At 47.0% G+C, this 19,293-nt stretch overlaps 1 protein-coding gene across 13 annotated transcripts in view; it reads left to right on the forward strand.

Annotated features, from left to right (window-relative positions):
- The first annotated feature begins 7,166 nt into the window (after positions 1-7,166).
- CTCF (CCCTC-binding factor) overlaps positions 7,167-19,293 on the forward strand; it is a 34,851-nt gene continuing 22,724 nt past the window's right edge. For 2 of the 13 annotated variants that reach the window (XM_085071608.1, XM_085071615.1), the window contains exons 1-5: positions 10,793-10,911; positions 15,234-15,286; positions 15,381-15,493; positions 18,611-18,740; positions 19,003-19,097. In XM_085071608.1, coding sequence (XP_084927734.1) covers positions 19,044-19,097 — 54 coding nt within the window. In that variant the 5' untranslated portion in view covers positions 10,793-10,911; positions 15,234-15,286; positions 15,381-15,493; positions 18,611-18,740; positions 19,003-19,043. Of the gene's footprint in view, positions 7,369-10,792; positions 10,912-15,233; positions 15,287-15,380; positions 15,494-18,610; positions 18,741-19,002; positions 19,123-19,293 lie in introns of those variants that run through there. The other 11 variants (XM_085071612.1, XM_085071616.1, XM_085071614.1 and 8 more) reach the window with 9 other exon arrangements.

Genomic DNA, 19,293 nt, shown 5'->3' on the forward strand with positions numbered 1-19,293 from the left:
GGGCCCACTGAAACCAGGGCTGCCCTGGGAATGGAAACAGCCCTGTGTGTGTGCGTGTAAATCCACACGTTCCCCATCTCCAGCTGCTGTTGGTTATCTAGGCCCTGACTTCCAGTTTGGACCAGTAAGGACACATGTCCAGCACTGGAAGCAGATTGCAGCAGCTGTGGTGACCAGGCCGTGTTCCCAAATGTCCCTGCACCGGATGGGTGTGACCGGGAATGCTAAACCACCCTGTGGACTGCTCTGCTTCACTGGCTGTGCCTTGTCCCAGGATATCCGCCGTCCCCACCTTGCTGTTTGGGGACATACTACTGGGCTGGCAGGGAGGCTGCTCTCTGTGTCCCCTCTTGCTGCTCATAGCTCACCATCTTCCCTGAGGCTGGAGGGTTTTTGGAGATTTTTATGCCCCTCCTGTGCAGCTCCTCGGCACTGACAAGCTGCTGGATTGTTAGAAGCTTGCTGGGAAGGCAGCACTCTTTCCTCTGGCTCTCCCAGGAACTTTGCCCTCTTGGAAGCTGTGACAGACAGCAGCATGGTGGGGGCCACCTTTCTGACACAACATGATTGGCTCTTGCTGCTTCGATTAAATGTCCTGAGTTCAGGGGCCTTGGCAGCATGTGGCTGGTGACATGGAGCCTTCTGCCCCACTGAGGAGGCATCAGGCTATAAAATACATGGCAAAGTGTTGGGTCTTGTGCCACCTCCCGATGGACTGGGCAGAAAGGGGGGATGCTGGAGATTTCTGCCTGCATCATGGAGTGGGGCTACTGGGGCCCTTTGCTCCTACATCCTGCGTGCTGTCACCATGGGACTGGGGGCCACCAGAACTGCTCCCCCTCTTCCTGTGATGTATCCCTGGTTTCACTGGTGATTTTTTTTTTAAGCTTGTATCATTTGCCTTCCTCTTCTCCAAAGCCTGCTCATCACCTTCTGCTGGTTTAAATCCCTGAGCATCCACCATGATGGTGCACCTGGGGAAGAATAACTCCATGCACAAGTACTTGCTGGGGGACAACCTGCTGGGAAGCAGCTCTGCAGAGAAGGACCATGGAGTCACAGTGGACAACAAGCTGTCCCTGAGCTAGCAGTGTGCCCTGGGGGCCAAGAAGGCAAATGGTATCCTGGGATGAGTTAGGAAGAGCATTGGCAGAAGGTCAAGAGAGCTCATCCTGCCCCTCCAGCCCTAGTGAGACTACCTCTGGAGTGCTATGTCCAGTTCTGGGCTCAGTACAAATGAAATACGGAGTTCCTGGAGCAGATCCAGCAGAGGGATACAAAGATGATTAAGGGACTGGAGCGTCTCATGAGGAAAGTCTGAGTGAGCTGGAGCTGTTTAGCCTCGAGAAGTTATAACTGAGAGGGGACCTCATCAATGTCTGTCAGTATCTGCAGGGAGGATGCCAGAGGATGGATCAAGTTCTGCTCAGTGGTGCCAAGCAATAGGGACATGAGCCAATGGGCATTCCTGATGCACAGGAAGTTCCACATGAAATTGAGGAAGAACTTCTTCACTGTACAGGTGACCACACAAAGGAACAGGTTGCTCAGAGAGGGTATGGAGTCTGCCTCACTGGAGGGATTAAAAAGCCATCTGGACACAATCCTGCCCAATGCCCTCTAGGATGACCCTACTTGAGCAGAGAGGTTGGACCAGATGACCCACAGCGGGGTCCCTTCCAACCTTCCTATTCTGTGATTCTTTACCCCCTGCCATGTGGTAATAGACATGAACAAGAAACCCCCTCCCAAGCCTAAATTTTTCCAAGCTAAACAAGCCCAGCTCTCATGACAGCTGCTCCAATCCCTTAATCATCTTAGTGTCCTGTATGGTCCTGGGAGGGGTGTAGTTTGGAGCAGCAAAGATGCCCCCAAAAGGCAGCAGAGGCAGGGACACTGCCAGCACCAGCAGAGCTGGGGATTTATAGTCCCCAGGAAAAACAGCACCTATCCATTGGTGCTTCCCAGGGTTTCTAAGCACATCCCAGAAAGTTATAGCCTCCACTTTCTTCTTCCTCACTGCAGCAGAGCTTTTTGGGGTTGGCTCAGGCAGAATGTAGCATGTCATGGTGCATGTGATCCCATCTGAGACACCCCCTCAGCGTAACCACTTTTGGATGCAGTTTTATCTGCAGATGGGATTGCAGGAAGGGGGTAACCAGGGGACACTGCTGCAGCACTCATCCCTTCGCCTTCTTCCACCTGCTTTGGGGGCTGAAAAAACCCCAGGAGGGAAGCACATGGCTTTTCCCAAAGCACTGCATCACATTGTCAGCTTTAGGCAGCAAGAGATGAGGGATGTGGGTCCCAGCTGGCACATGCAACCGCAGACAAGAGCACCCGAGAGGTGGAAGGTGGCCCAGCCCTCTTACACGTTTGGTTTTGTTTGGTTTGTTTTCCCCTTTCAATAACTGCTGGAAATAAAACCAGCCCAGTGCCCCAGTGGCCAAAGCCATGAATTTAATTCACTCACCTACCTGGGTGTTCTCTTTGCCCTGCCAAAACCGTGTCCCCTCCCTGCAGCACAATTCCACTTTCCAAGATAAGTTACACCTTGACTGCAGAGATCAGAGCAGGAAAACAGACTTCTGTCAGGGTAGGCAGGGAGCTGCAGGCCAGGACAAAATGACTGCTCCTGGAATTGCAAGGAATAATCCCATTATTTATGTGGCTGTAAGAACATGTGGGAAAAAACCTCCAACAGATTAACTTAGGAATCTATTGCCCAGCCCCTTGTTCTGAATAGGTCTATGCCAGCATTGCCAAAGACCTCTGCCCTACAGACACCAGCAGGTCACCTGGAATTGCAGGACTGCCATTTTAACAGGACTGAACTTCAAACAAAAGGTCTTGATTTTGGGACTGCTCTGCTTCATGGTTGAACTCCCTGGGAGCCACTTTCACAGCACACGGGGACAGACAGCAGCACAGAGCACGTTTTGCGGCAGCATTTGTTATTTCAAAGGAGACAGTGTGCCAGCACCGCGTTTGTCAGCCAAATCTGTGTCAGCACTTAAAACATCCCCCTCCCGCACGGACGTGCTTGTGCTCAGCAGCTACTTGCTTTTCTTGTAGGAGCTGCAGCCCGTGGGAGGGTGTCTGTGCCACAGTTACATTATCCATGTGCTCAGGTTTGGGGAAGATGTTCCTTTTCCCCGTTTACTGCTGGTTTTGCTTTTTTTTCTTTTAATTGGAAGGGTGCATATGGATTCTGGAGCATTCTGCAGTATCACTTTTTACCTGCCAGTCTCAGGAAAGCGTCCTGAGGAGCCCCTGAAGACCATCAGCACAACATTCCCTCCTCTTGCACAGCATCCGGGCTGGTGCAGCTGCCCAGATTTGACACCAAGAGCAGCCACCAGTCACAATGACCCCAAGCAGACACTGCCACTTTGTGACACCACAAGCTCCAATCAGCCCTTGCATTTGAAATCACTTAAATCTTGATGCCAAGTCATTTTTGGGGGGTTGTAGCTCATGACTCTTCAGTCTGAACAGTCTTATGATTGGACCTCCCACCTTATCCCAGGCTTGTGTGAAATTATGTTTCCAAGGCACTCACTGGGGCACTTAGAGATGATTGGAACAGCTAAGCAGCCTGAGCTGAACCACAGCAAAGCAACAGCCTCCTCGTGGGCATTGACGTGCTCCTTGCAGGGCTGTCAGGCACATCCATACGGGCTTGTTCTCCAAGGACCGCACCTGGGGTGACAGCTGGGGCCTCGTTTCATACAGAGACCAAATGGTGCTCCAGGCAGCCTTCAAAACTTAATTCAATGCTCTCAAGCTCGACTACTGTCTCCCTTAGAGCTGAGAGAGGAGTGGTGGCTCCTGGGGGATTGTGAAGGTGATGGAAGCACAGAGGTAGAATGAGGTGGATGAGCCCACTCAGGGCCTCAGCTGGTCAGGAGCTCCTTGGCTTCAGTTCTTTCCATTCTGCTCGTGAGTAAGGCTTCTCTGGGAACGGCCTCGCTCAGGTAACTTTTCTAGAAGGAGCATCTGCCTCTGGGTGTCTAATTTGGACAGCGTCAGAGGCTGATTTTCAGGAGCACTCACAGTTAGGACTCTAGCTGGGGATTTGAATTCCCTGCAAATCAGCTCAAAAGCGCCTCCAAGTGAGGAAACCCAGGATCAGTAGGGCAGACCCCCAGCACTCGCTGGTGGATGGTCCGAGACACTTCTGGCAGGAGAAGTCCAGGAAAAGGTGTTTGCCAGGAAAAAAACTTCTGCTTCCTAAGCAGCGACATTCCTACCACAAGAGATACGACCCTTTGCCATAGGATGGCTCAAACAAAAGGCAGAGGGATCATTAGCATCCATTTACACCCTGCCCCGGGTGAGTATTTAAAGCCGCACAAGAGGCAGTTTTACACACCGCCACTGCTCCTCTCCATTTTGATTCGTGCCTGAGCTAAATTTTGAGCTTAAAGCAGGATTCATGGCTACAGAGGAAAGATACGCCATTCTCCCAAAAATTACAGCATGAGAATTGATGGCTTGACAGCTTAGAATGTAAATGATTTTTAAAAAATTCACACTACAGAAATGTTCTGAGCAGATTCTTCATGCTGTGCTGACTTAATTTCCTTCTACACCAACTCATCTAGTGGCCAAAGGGAAGGCGATGGATGTGTTTGGCTTTTTTTTTTTTTTTTTTTATTATAGCAAAGCTTTTGATTGTTCAACATTGGACTCAAAGATCCATGTGAGCTTCCTTCAAACTTAGAATATACTGTTTCGATGATTCAAATTTCTCATGCAATGAAAACTGCTCATGGTTGTGGGCTACACCATCACCTCTCATAATTAATGGCCACTTTTTGCCATTACTTTGCCGATAATTTCTTTCTCGTTCAGCCAAGGCTGCATCCACACAGGTCACCCGCTCTGGCTCCTCGTTAAGCTGCCAATGCCTCACTGGAACGGGCTAATGGACTATCTTGGTGTCATGATCCTGAGAAGGAAACTTGTTCTGGGTTGTCAACAACCCCCAAAGGAGTATCGGTGCTCAGAATGTGGCCCACGGCACTCTGCTGCTTTGCAAGGACTTGAGAGAGCTTAGGCTTAGGCAGGAGAAACCCGTAAAGCTGGGTCAGGGCCTGATGTCACTCTCAGCCCAACTCCCCTGGCAGAGAGACCCTTCTCTCCACAGTTTAGCAAGTCATCAGCATTATTCATACCAGGATCTAAGGGCACCGTTTACACATGCTAATGTATGCTAATGTTTTTCTGATGGGTTTGTCACTTGTTAAGCAGGTTGTGATAAAGCCTAGGCTGTTGAACAGCTTTTACCCCAACCTGCAGTTACATCTCAAGAGGCACAAATTTGAGGCAAGATTTTTAACATGGGTTTCAACTGTAACAGCCTTAAAACTCTTTAATTCTACCAGCTCGGGTTTGTGTTGAGGTTTCTTTACATTTAGGCTTCTGCCTGAATTCCTGGACTTATTGTCCTCCAGGGATTGATAGGGGAGTAAAAGGAACAAAAAATGCAGCTTCCTTCCAATGCGTCTGATTTTTTAACCATTAATATTTTAACCCATTACTCTTGCTCCATTTCACATGGGTTTTATGGTAAGAAAATACCAAGAGGATGCAGCATGAGCTCATAGAATTCTCCTCTCCTCAGCTTGCCTGTCAATCAGCTCTGGGTCTGCTACAACACTGCTGGAGATGAGAAAATATGTTAAACCCAGAAGACTCAGTAACCCAGAGAACTGCAGAAAATTAAAGACAGGCAAGCCCCTGTGCGTTCTCACATAAATTCATACATCTCATCAAGGGTGCCGTGGCTCTTTTCACCTTTTAGGGGAGAAGTTGTGGACAGAAAACCCCATGGTGTCTAACTTCTGATGGAAATCAACCTTGCTGACTTCCCCAGAAGCTCCCTAATAAACAGTGGGCATTAAATCCACCATTCCTGTTATGCTGAAGCTGACTGGAGCTGGTTTGCCCCACTCGATTATGAGCTTCACAAGCCCAAGGTCCTTTAAAACCACCAGGCAAACATCATCTTAAATCACAGAATTGTAGAATCCTAAGATCTCCTGAGTTGGAACGGATCCACAAGGATTATCAAGTCCAAATCTTAGTCCTGCACAGCACATCCCCAAGAATCACACCATGCGCCTGATATTATCCAAATGCTCCTTGAACTCTGTCAGGCCTGGTGCTGTGACCACTTCCCTGGGGAGCCTGTTCCAGTGCCTGGTCACCCTCTGGGTGAAGTACCTTTTCCCAACACCCAGCCTAACTCCCCCTGACATGGTTCCATGCTGTTACTTTAGGTCTAGTCACTGGTCACAGAGAGCAACGATCAGTGCTCCCCCTCCGCTGCCCCTCCAGAGGAAGCTGAAGCCCACAAGGAGCTGTATCCTCAGTATCCTGTTCTCCAGGCTGAACAAGCCAAGCTCCCTCAGCCGCTCCTCGAAGGCTTCCCCTCTAGACCCTAATTCCAGTCACTCGGTATTTCCAAAACTGCCCTATGGCTTTCCTGGTGATTAACTCATGATTGCATTGACTCATCTTCCAGCTTAAAGGAAAGTTTTGGTTGTTCAACCAGGGAAAATCCTTTCTCTGTGGCCTTATTCTCCTGAGGAGCTCCTTCCCACGGAGCTGAAGCACAGCCTCCTGCTCTGGAAGTTTTGCTGAGGTGAAGGGGGCAGTTTTAGATAAAATAAAGGGGTAGTTTTAGATGAGGTGAAGAGGGCGGGTTTGGCCAAGATTCAGGGGGCAGTTCCCACTGAGGAGCGGCGTGCAGAGCCGGGGTGTCCCCGGTAGTTGGATCTCGGGACAGCACTAACACAGAGCTGTGCCCGAGAGCTCCCCTCACGCCGCCCCGCCGGGCGCGCTCTGCCCTGAGGGGAGGGAAGGGCGCTGCCTCCTGCCCCCCCCGCCACCGCCCGCCCGCCCCTCGGCAGCACGTGACGCGCTGACGCACGCACGCACAGGCGCGCGCCGGGTGACGCCGCGGGCCCCGCGCGTTTGAAGTTGGCGCGCGAGTCGCGCCCTTACTCTCCCCCTCCCTCGCCCCGCCCCGCCCCGCCCGCCGCTCCCAGCCTGCCCCGCGCAGCCGCTTCCCCGCGCGCGCCGGCCCCCCCCGCCCCCCCTTCCCCCCCGCTCGGGCCGGCGGCCGCGGCAGAGCCGCGCTGGGTGGCGCGTGCGCATTGCGCCCCGCCCGCCGCCATTTTGTGTCCGAAAGCGACTGTGGAGCGATTAAACCGCGGGGCTGGTGCCGGGGCGCTTAAAGCGGCGGCGGCCGCGGCGGGGCGTGCGGGGCGCGGCGGCTCCTCCGCGGGGCCCGCGGGCGGCGCGGGGCGGCGGCGGGGCCCGGCGGCCGGAGGGAGCTCGGCGGGGCGCGGGGCGCAGGTAAGCGGCGGCGGCGGGGGGTTTGCAGTCGCGTTCTCCGGCCTCTAGGTGTCACGATGGGGCTCCGGCGCGGCTGGGGCCCCGCAGCGGCCGCCGCCGGGGCAGCAAGGGGGGCTTTGTCTCCCTCTACCGTCCCCGCGCCGCCGCCGCCGCCACCGCCGCCATTCCCCACAGCGCGGCGCTGGGCTGCGGCACCGCCCGGGCCGCGCGCCCTCCTTCCCTCCCCGGCCGCCGCCACCCGCCGGCCCCGACTCCATTTTCTTTCCTTTGTCTCCTCCACCGCGCCACCGGCGCTGATTAACCGCCCCATTACCGCCCCCTCCCCGCCGCGCCTGCCGCCCCCCCCTTCCCTTCCCGTCCCGCACGTCCCTTCCTTCCCCCCCCCTCCCCCGCCGCGCCGGGCCCGCTCCCCTCCCGCCCCGCCACCGCTTCCCGCCCCTCCTCGCACCTCCGCAGGGCTCGGCCCGGCGCCCTTCGCCCGCCGCCCGTGTCCTGCCGCGGTGTCCGGCCGGGCGCTGCCCGCGGGGACCGCTGCGTGTCCCGCTCCCGCCGGCCGCCGCCTCGCTGCGCTGGCGTGTGCGGCGGAGTGAGAGGCGCTGCGAGGCGCAGAGCGGGACTCGAGCTCCCTCTGCAAGGCAGGCTGAGCAGCGCCATGCAGCAGCACCGGGGCGGGCACGGCTGGGGGGCGCCCGCTCTCGCCGCGGTGACCGGCCGGCGGCCCCCCCGCACCCCCCGCGCCGCTCCCGGCGAGCGGCGACCCCGCCGTTCTGTGGCCGGGCCCCTCTCTCTCGTCCCGTCCCCGCCACCCCACTCCGGGCCTGGGGTCCCGACGGGGCTTCAGGCTCCGATCGGGAGCACCTGGGCTGCCACCGAGCCTTCGACCAGCTGTGTCACTTGCTGGGACCTGGCCCGGCTGCCCGACTCGCGGGGCACTTCCCCGGGAACCTCCCGGGCCTCTGCAGCCCGGCTCTTGCCCAGGGATGGAGCCCGAAATCTCATGGCAAAGGACGGCGTTATTCCCTCCCTTCCATGGGTCTGTGCTGCTTGGGGGGGGAAACACAAAACCCGATTCTTTTTGTGATGCAGAGGAGGAAGCCGCACATGCTCTGTGTCCAAACGCTTTGTTTTTTGTTCTCTACATCAACTTTAGATTTCTTTCGAATATATGTTTATATAGGATCGAGTTTGGCCTCGCGTTAACCTTGTGAAATCACTTCGATAGAAGGGTTTTGTCGTGTTGTGTGGGTCCTTCTCCATTCAGTGTAATCCTTAGGACTTGCCTGTTGGTGAAAATGAGCTCGCTTTCCTGTTAGTGACTTCCTATTTTTTTGCCGATCCTTTCTCCCCTTAAATGCACGCATGGCTGTTCCTCATCTCTGGCCAGTTACTGGATTCTGGTAATAAACTCCAGAGGTGTCATTAGAAGCATCTAAAATGCTGTTTACCACTTCCAGTGTATGTGTTTTTGTTTTAGTGCAGGAAGTGTGTAAATATCGTCTTGAATTCTCCAGCTTGTTCACCTTTTGCAGAGCCTGTTGAATTTGCAGAACCCCGTTGGGTATAAGAAATAATTCCATGCTGTATTCAAGCTATTCTTACTCAAACGATCCCCCTAACACTTTAGTGTAGTGTAGAAGACACCAGCAGAACTGAAGGAAGGAGCAATTTTAGCGTAAAGGCAAAGCAGTGCTTGCTGCTTTTTTTTTTTTCCCTAGGTTGATGGATTTTTACATCCATTTTGTTTTTCTTCTGGATGTGTAGGGCTAGCTCAGTTTGAATGTCATCCACTGTGCATGAGTAGTTACTAGGATGCACAGAAAGGCTCAAGAAACTTTGTGGGGTGTTTCTGAGGAGTAATATCTGAACAAAAGTGCAAAACTCGAGTTCCTGTAGCCTCCAGTGGCCCTGCAACTGAAATCACACGGCAAGTCTCGTCCATTTCGGACAGAGCTAGGAGAACTGTCACTACAGCGTTAAGTTTGCTGGTGACTCGTGCCTGCAGCATTACTGAGGGAAGGAGCTATTTCAAGAGCTATTTCAAGAGCTGTTTTCGTATGAGCAGGCTGGATCTTGACTACAATCCGTAGCTAATTTGTGTGCATCCTCACCAGCTCTTGGGGCTGCAGGTTGATACCCGCCTGCTGTGCTCCCAGTGCTGTGTCTTGAGAATGCCAGAAGCTGACCCGTGTTATTCTTGCCTTTATTCAACATTTACCTGAAAAAATCTAATTATATGGAATTGCTAACTTTTAAAGGAATTTATGTGCAGAATCTACTCCAGAATTTAATTTCTTCTCCTTCCCTTAGGACTTCATGTCCAAGAACTGCTTTTCTAATGAAGATTTTTGGAACTTGGATGTTGAGTATTATTAGGCCTGTCTGTTCTTGGAGCAAAGCCAGCCTATTCCTTGTGCTTATCCTTCATACTTAAATAGGTTCCCCTGACCTCTAGTTAGATCTCCCTGCTCTGTCCAAACAGTTTTTTTGTATATTACCTCTTTTTGGATATATTTTTGATTATATTTGCATAAAAAGTCCCTAATTCCCCATCGTGGCAACTTTAGCTTCTCTTACCTCTTTACCAGAGAGGGAATGGTTCCTCCTGTGCTTGTACATGCTCTAGAAATATGTGTAATAAGGAGCAGCCACTGCTTTACCTGCACACATGAGGACACACACTGACCAGAGCTGAAAGAAACCAAAGCTTTGACTGCTTGTTTTGTTTGTGTAAACTTACTGAACTGTACTGATTTGTTTGCTTAACTGTAAACCCCTGTTCATCCATTTGGCTTTAGTTCAGATTCCCCGTTCACTCTTTGTTGTACTAAACCTTGAAATGTCAATACAGTATCAAGCTCCGCTTCTCTGTAACCTACATGGTCTTAGAGACACACAGATCCAGGAAATTCCCTTTATTTGTTATATTTAGTGTTCATAAAAATGGTTCAGATCATACAGAGCCTTTGTTCTTTCAGTTTTTTTACTGAAACTTAGAATCTTTGTTGTGTCCTGACTGTAGCTGAAAATACTGCGCTCTTTTGTGCTGAAGGATATTTGACTTTTACTTAAAACACCCTGTTCTGCTGCTCCTCCCACTTCTCTCCAATAATTTATCATTCTTCAGGAATTGAATGAGGTATGCTTATCCTAGACATACTTAATGTGAAAGCGAAACAGTTGCTGCTCAGCTGAGTGATCTGGTTTTTTCTGATTAACAAAAATAACCTTGAAAAGAAGAGAATAAACTGAAGGTGAGATGGAAGTTTTACGTTTCAGGTCATGTTAACATTCAGGTAACTGTACACAGAACAACTCGGTTTGGGTGTCTAATGTAAATTAAAGCTAAAATGAAGTTTCCCTCAGTATTATAAAATCTTGAAAGCTATAAAATCTTTAATTTCCTTCCAATGTGGTTCTTAACAGGTGAAAAGAGAAGTAGTGCAGAGACAGCTCTCAAGAATGGCGCAGTTAACGTGCACTGACTTAGGGGACATCTCTGATAGAATGGACTCCCGCAGCGTTATTCTCTAACTATCCCTACAGGTGAAGTTTTGAGTCATAGATAGAGTTGCATTTCTTATGTAAAGATTTGTTTTTACAGCCCCCCTCAGTTCAAGCCCTCCCACAGTTTGCTGTCAGCTACCTGAGGATTTCAGTGTGCTGTGTGGGGCTCGTATTAAGAGGTGAGGCCAGAAATGGTTGAAAGCATTTAAAATCACAAGGGCAGTCATCAGTTAGGATGTGCTGACCAGTGACACCAGCGAGGGCTTCTGCAATGAGAGCAGTGCAGCAAGCTGAACTACGTGGTATTTTTATTTACTCCCTGCAGTGCAAGTAGTATGCCCAATTACATATTATTGTGTCGGTCAATTATCAGCAGCATCTTATTTTTCTGCCATACCTGCAAACTCATGAAATTTCTAAAGCTTCCTGGGTTTCACTCGGAAAGTGCTCAAATATAAAGACAGGGTTAAGTAAGTTCATCTTATACTGAAAATCTTGTTTTGCATATTTTTCTTCTCCATAATGGAAAAAAAATTCTGTTTGCATCATTGAATTTGTCAAATTCTAGTAAAACAGAAAGTAAATCACAGATTGTTTAGAGTGTGAATTGCACCTTTGTATTAATAATGCATCATAATGAGAAGCCTGTATATGTCTCAAACATCAGCAGGTAAAATATATAAAAGAACCAAACCCATGCTGAAACTTAGTACAAAAACCATTTAACCCCACTCCACCAGAGTATATTGGGAGGTGAGAGAGACATTTACCTTGGCATATTGGTATATTTTTCACCACTGGAATATCCTTAACTGCAGTATTGGAAGGGATATTTTATAGTCAATGCACTTTGGATCAGTAGTGAAATTCCAGGAGGTCAGAGAAGTGCTGATGTATCAGTATCAAAAGGAGATGGAGTGGATGAACATGGCAGGTAGTGGTGCTGTGCAGAGAGGGTGGCAGGTGCCCAGACCCCCTAGGGTGTTTGACTAGCTCTGCATGGTGTTAACACACATGTAGTTCACATTAATACCAGCTCTCCCATTTATGCCTAGTACAGAATTTAGCTAAAATAGAGAAAAGTACTAATTCTGGTAAATAAAGCTTTAAGAAAGCAAGAGCTCATTAAATTTATTATTTGGCCTTATTAAAGGACTTGATGTTGACAACCTTACTTAATAGTAGTGTTAGTACTGAGTATCAGTAAAAATGCCATTTAGTTCAGGATTAGTCTGGGGGTGTACAAGAGTGAATAGTTTCCATGGATATTGAGCAAAAACTAGTAATTGCTTGTCACAATTTGTTTTCATTAATGATTTTTTGGTGAAAAATGTCTTTAAAAACTTGTGCGTGATAAACTTATGGCTCATGGAAAATCAATGAGCACTAAGGCAGCCATTGTGATTGTCAGGTGAAGTAAATCCAGTCCAGTGTGTGTGCTAAGGCTGCTGCATGTAAAGCTGTGCACCTGGGAACAAGGTATTCCAGCTGAATTTAAATCAAGGCACCTGGTGTCCTAGAAAGCAGTGACTGAACTGTGTTCTGGAGTCATAGTGAATAAACAGCATAAACGTGAGTTTCCAAGGTGATGCTGTGACAAAGAACGTGATGTAGTTCTTAAATGCATTAGTGGAATAAGCAATGGTATGTTCTTGCCTGTGTGGGATGGGATGAAGTCATTCCCAAAATACTACGTATGGTTTTGGCCTCAGCACTCAAAAAAAAAAAAAAACACCTCAAAAAAATGACTGTCTGCAAGGGGATTCATCTCCAGTTTGATGGAAAACTAAGCTGTATTGCCATGCAATGAAATGTTAAGAATGTGCTGTGCAGTTTCTCATCAAAACTGAAGTGACTTGATGAGGGTCTTCTGATATGTCCCTGACAAAATAATACTGGATTTTAGTGAGCTTGCTCTAATCTTGCTGAAAACGAGAATTTGTAGCCCAGTAAATTCAAATTAAAAGGGTTAAGTTTTTCACAGGAAGGGTGATTAATTCTTGGATTATGATATGAAGAGCAGTTGTGTATTTCTTGATTTCTTAACATCTTTGAATCAAGGTTGTGGAAAAAAACCCTGAAAATTGCTTCAGCCACCTGCAATGTGCTGACCTTTTTTTGTTTCATATACATTTAGAGAACTGTCATGCATGAGAGGTAAGGCTCAGTGATAAACCAGGGGTGCTAAAGAAAAATGAGGGATAGCACCTCCTCCTCTTTTGAACCTTCTTCCCTCATTTTAAGTAGAGGTTTAGGATTTTTCCTTATCAATCAGGAATATGATCAAACCAGTAAAATCTTCTGAACAGAGGAAAGTAAGCAGATACTGATACATATTGGTGATGTGTCCAATAGTGTCCTGTATACTTGGTCCAAGCCTGTGACTAACACATCCTGATCTGTGGCTGTGGCACTGGGGAGCTGTTGGAAGGATAAATGTTACTTCTCTGCTGCCAGGACAAGCTGCTGGCTCATGTCCAGCTTGCTGCCTACCAAGCAGCCTAAGGACCTTGGCACGAGCACTGCTGCCCAGACAGTCCACGTATCAGCAAAGGAGTTCTTCCTTCCTGGTTCTGAGCATGGAAAATGCTCAGAGGGTGAAGCAAGGTGATTTTTATGGAATCCTCTAAAGAAGACATAGCTCCATAAAATTTTGTGTTACATAAAATTATTTATTGACTCACGTTTTATATGTTGCATTTGTATGCATTGTGCGGAATTACAATATCTTCAGTGATCCTAGTTTTAAACTGGATGGTGCTAAAATACTGACTTAATCAGGAATTAAACTAGGGAGCATAAAGCTGTGGAAGAAGGAGTAAACAGCACAATAATTTTGAGCTCTTATAATGCCTCATGTGTGGAGACTTGACGCCAAGTGTTTGACATTTTCTGAGCTCTCGAGGATGTTACAGTTACACTACAGGTCGATGGTGGACTAAGCATTGCTAGGTGGAGATTGCTGGAAGCTTAGGTATTTTCCATGTGTTACTATGTTAAAACGGCTATGTAATCTTGAGAACTCGGAGCTACAGAGCAAACTTGCATGTAATCCTCGTGCTCCTCTGGGTGGTAATTTCAACAGAAGCATGTGATGCCTGAGTTTGGCAATTCTGGTTTCTCCTGGCCGTTTGTAAGAAGGTGAATGGTGTTACAGAACTCAGTCTGTGCCCAGTCTGAGTGCTGTGCTTCCCCGTGCTCACTCACAGCCAGCTTCTTGGGTAGTAGATGCAATGAGTTCTGTGGTGAGCCTATAGCTTCTAAGAGCAAAAAATTAGGTAAATACACTACAATCGATGGGAAACCTGTTTTGGTAAGAGACTGTGGGGATACTGTAGGTTCAGAAAGGAATCAGCAAGTCCAGAGGCAAAGATCCCTATTCCCCTGGGTTGGTGTTGGGATAAGGGTTGGTAAACCACAGAAATGACTGATTGCACTCCCTACACAGTGTTTCTTGCTAGAGCTGTTGGAGACAGGCTGCTGGACTAAATGGACAGTGATCTGTCCTTGTAGGGCTTTTTTTTTTTTTTTTATGCTCATGTTGGATAAAGGAAATTTTTTCCTTTTTTCCCAGCCTATTGATAAAAGCTATACAAGGAGATTTACAACTCTTGCTGTTTTAGGAATAACACCAAAGCATTTAGGGAGGTAAAAGTCATGGTTTCCCTGGAAAATTAAGTTGACTCGCATTGGGATCGTTGTGGCCCCATCTCCTTCCACCTGTGTGCTGGCAATTGGATCCCCTTGTGATGAACTGGTTAGTAGAATTTGCTTCATGAGGGTAACAGGATGTAAGTGGATGTGGAAAAAATGCAGCATCAATTTTGATTTGAGCCTTTATGGAACCATGCCCCCAAATATTTTGGGGTAAGTAGAGGCTTTCTGCAAAGGAAGCCAAGAGCACAAGTAGTAATAGCAGCATTTGGCTGTTTGTAAATATTTTTTACTCTTTTGAGATGGAGCTGTAAAGTTCCCTGTATGTTTAAAATTGTTGTCTGGGCAGTTGAATTCTCCCATTGTTTAATGCTGAAAGAGACATGGTTTCTCTGGACTGGCTTCTGGGAGAGCCTTTCACTGCAGTAGAACCAGTAGTGATTTTTAGCCAATTACTTCAGCTTCTTGTATAGTTTTTCTGTCTCCTTGTATTTGATTTGCAAAGCTCTTCCCTTGAAACCATTTCTAACATCCAGAGGTTTAAAATTAGAGCAGGAAATGCTACTGAATTAAAAGTACCCCCTGGTTTTGGTTGTATAATTCTATGACATAAGTTAACAGTATTACATTTTAACCAATAGCTTTCTCCTCTGTGCTAAACTGTTTCCAGTGGAGGTTCAATCTAAACTTCAGTTTTGCTTTCCCAGTATGAACTGCAAGAAAATCCCTTAGAGGCACTTCAGGAGTTTCCAGATTACAGGTTGGAAAAAAAAAAGACATTTTTGAAGGCTAGTAGTTTCAGTCAAAGCTTATCAGATTATTAAAACATTTCTTCTTTTCTTTTCTTTTTGGAGGATGGAAGAAGTTAGTATTATCCAGCATTCCTGTTGAGTATATAACTTACTGCCACTTCTGATCTTTGAAGAGAGATTTATCACTTCCTGTGGCAATACTGAATACCCAAAAGGTACTCATTGATTACTTCATCCTTGCCTACCTTCCATATTTATTAATACTCTTCTCTCCTTCCTGCTGAAGAGTGACTGCTGTTGACTCCTGCCTACTCTGAGCTACCTAGAGCATTATGTGATCCCAGACTACTTTATGCTTTGTTCCTGTAGTGTGTGTGTGGAAGTAGTTTTGTCCTGTTGAAGCAGCTGCATCCTCTCCTTGTTCTATCAGCATTTTGACCTACATGAAGAAGAATTTGTCAGCTTCCATGACAGTATGATGGAGCAGACTATCAAATATTTAGATGTCTCACTTTCCTGATGTGACATCTGTAATGTTTTAGTGGCTTGTGCAGACAAATCCTTAGGGATGTTTTCTCCATCTCCACCAGACTGAAAGGAGGGAGATAGCATTGAATGTTTGTCCTGCTCTGTTATCAGTCTGGCTGTTCCTGGTTAGAAATGCTTGATCCAGTGTAGTTGTTGGTCAGAATGATGTGCTGCCTCTTGAAACAGGCTGTCCTGTGCTGGCAGCCGGGGGAGACTTTACAGCTGCCTTTTGGCATCTTTCTTCTTGCCTATCTGACAAGATACAATTTCTTGTTAACGTTCTGGAGGAAAGAGCACACAGTAGCCCTTACTACTTCAAAGGCAGATTTTTGCTTTTTTATGAGTTTAGGTTTACTCACTGTGGTCCTGGGTTTTCTACTGCAAATTAAAAATAAGTAGTGAGGTGCCTCATCAGTGCTGCTTCCCTGTTACCTTACTGAAGTTCCTGAAGCCTCCTCTGATATGAATCTTTGTACTTTGTAGCACATGATTGTCTCCTAAACAGTGAAATACAGTATCTGTGCTCTTCTAAAGCTGTTCTCTTCAATAGTGGGTGGGTTTGGATATCCACCACTCTGAAAGTGCAGGTCCCCCATAGATTGCTGAGAGTTACTGTATATCTGCACATTTGCTAAAGATCTGATGATTATTTGAGAGCTTGCAGAAGTGTACCAGGACCTCTAGAACTTGTGTAGAAGTGAGTGCTGAGACCAGTAAATCTCAGTTCCAAGAACATCATAGTTATAACTGCACAGATTGAAAAAAGTCTCAATGGTTTGTGTTTGAAATTTCAATCTTTCATTTTATGTAGTGCCAGAGAATGGTAGAATAATTTGGGTTGAAAGGGACTTCTTGTGGTACCCTGGTTCAACCCCTGGCTAAGTGCAGGGCCAGAATTGATGCTAGATGAGGTTATTTAGGGTTGTATTTAGCAAATATTTTTGTTTCCACAGCATCTCTGGGCAATCTACTCCAACGTTTGACCACTTGTTGTTGCAGCTGGTCTGTTATACTTGTCCTTTCACTGTCTCCTTCCAAGAGTGTGGTTCTGTCATTCTGCTGTATAGGTCTTGTATTCCAGACACCTCATTGTTCTGGCAGCCTATCTATGTGGGTTTTTTTCTGTGTGTTCTAAGCTCAACAATGGATGTGTGGAGCACTTTAAATTTTCAATTGACGCCTTTTTACTTTCAAGCTTATCAAACTTCGCCCATATGTCAAAGATCTGATGGAATGTAAATTCATGCAAGGCATTTCATGCCAGAAAATAAACCAGGTATTTAACAGAAGTTTGTTGCCATCTTTGCAGTAAAGGAGAGTGGAAGTTACTTTTCTTTCCCTTTAGGACATTCCCTTGGAGTGGATCAGAACAAGAATGCCTTGCATTTTTGCAGCACGTATGTTTGCAGTGCTGGGCAACTTTGCTCCCTGGGCTGTTCATTAGTAGGTTGATATTCCTTGAGCAGTGCCCAAGCAGCTTCAAAACATCTCTTAAACTCCAGTAACTTACTTCCTTAGTCAGAGCCAGTAGCTTGTAAAGAGAGAGGGGCAGTGGCTGTGCCTTGCATTAATTCACCATCAGTGCTAAACTGCAGAGATCCCTGTGAAATGTTCGCTATTTGTGTTGTCTTTAGTGTAGGAAAGAGCTGCAATTGCTGGTTTGTTTCTGTTTCCCCCCTCCTAAGAGTTTGGGTACAATCTTTCTTCAAAACAGCTTTCTTTACTTTTAATTCATTTGCCAAGCAGAAGATTAGGTTTCAAAAATGGAAGAAAACTATTTCTTGATTCAAAAATTCAGGAAATCCAAAGTAGGTGAGAAGACGCTTCCATTCGATTCAGTGTGCCTTTTTGTCCTGGTGGGTGTGACAGAACTTACGAGGTGATAAAATTCCACGGGAGGTGTTAATTTTGTATCAAGTGTCTTCAGAATGGAGAAGTCCTTCACTCTTGAGGCTTTTCTGTGTCAATTGAGAAGTTTGTGAACTTCAGGAAATGGCAGTCTTTTTCAGGGTTGCACAGCGTGGAACCTGGCAAGGATGCAGCTTGCATCAGCAGTCTTAGTATGCCCTTGGCAGTGGAGCACACCCCTCTGAGCATCCCCTTTCCTGGTCAGCGCTTGTATGTAGCATTTGTGATTTTTACAGAGTGAGTGTTAAATGAAAAGAAATAATTTCCAAACGTTTTTTAAAAGCTCACTATCAATGACCTTCCACAGCTCCAACAAACCTCTTATCAGTAATGCTCTTTGAAGCTGATAAACAATTAAAAATAGACTTGCCAAGTAAAAAATGCAACCAGAACCCAGAGTGGTGTGCCTTGTACTAAATAAATCACAGAAGAACTGGGGGGGAAGCACTTAAATTCAAAGGGTGTGAAACCAAACTAGTATGAAATCCAACACTGCTTGGCCCTCATCACTGAGTGCAGCAAGAATACGTGCCTCTGTTGAGAATTACTCTTCTGGACTTCCTTACCATTCACGGGGTTTTTAGCATGTGTGCACACTGAGGACTGACAAGGATTACAGAAGAGGAATAATGTGCTGCCTTGTAAATACTGTATTTCTCTAAATGTGTGAATATTTTAAGCCCTTAATTGATAAGGATAATGAAAGTTGCTTCAGTGAGCAGAGGCTGCTCTTCCTCAGGGTGGCAAAGTTAGAGCTGTGTTAGAGCTGATTTTGTTATTTTATATAAGTAGTATATCCAGTGCTGCATTGACAGTGTGTAAGGAGTGATATTTGCTGTCGTTTACACCTCTTTAGCAATAAAAACTCCTTCAGTGTGTGATTTGCTATTCCACAGCACAGGAGAAAAAGGCCATCTGAAGTAGGCAGAGCTGGCTCTAAAATGTCATGTTGCACTTGTAATCCGACGTGAGGCATCTGGAGCTTTGGGCTGTCAGAACTGTAAATGCTAAAGAGTTTGAGAACAGGTAGGTAGAGGAGCTTGTAAAATGAGTTCAGTCATCCTGGTGAAAAATATTAAAGCTGATTAAAATATTCCTTTGATTTTACCTATGGCTCTTTTGGTAAGTGAAGGGGTCCTCAAGCAGTTATCAATGCTGCTGCTGTTAGGGGTGTGGGACTACACATTTTGTTAAGCATTAAACATTGAACACTGCTTTTATTCCTCCCCCCATCCCCCCTTATCTTTCTTTTTTATGTAGTTTCACTAGTTCATCTGTTCTGTTCCAGAGTGTGTTCTGACCTCAGGAGCTGCATGAAGAATAGCCAGCATGAAGAGAACAAATCAGTCCAGGCAGAAGTGCAGAAGCGTCAAGAACATAAATGTAAATTGAGGGGGTTTAAAGTGTGGTATGTGTTCCATGCTGAGGCAGTAGTTTCTTGAACATAAAGCTTAACGTTGTGCTGGTAGAAACCCTCTTGCCATGCTTCTCTTTTGGCTGGCCTGAGTGTTTGGGCACACAAGAGACCTGGTCTGGGTGGAACTAAGTATCTTTTTGGCTGGGTGAGTTCTGGCCTGGG

Source organism: Lichenostomus cassidix, chromosome 11 (genome assembly GCF_008360975.1).
Source record: "Lichenostomus cassidix isolate B80296 chromosome 11, HeHo_3.0, whole genome shotgun sequence".
NCBI lineage: Eukaryota > Metazoa > Chordata > Aves > Passeriformes > Meliphagidae > Lichenostomus > Lichenostomus cassidix.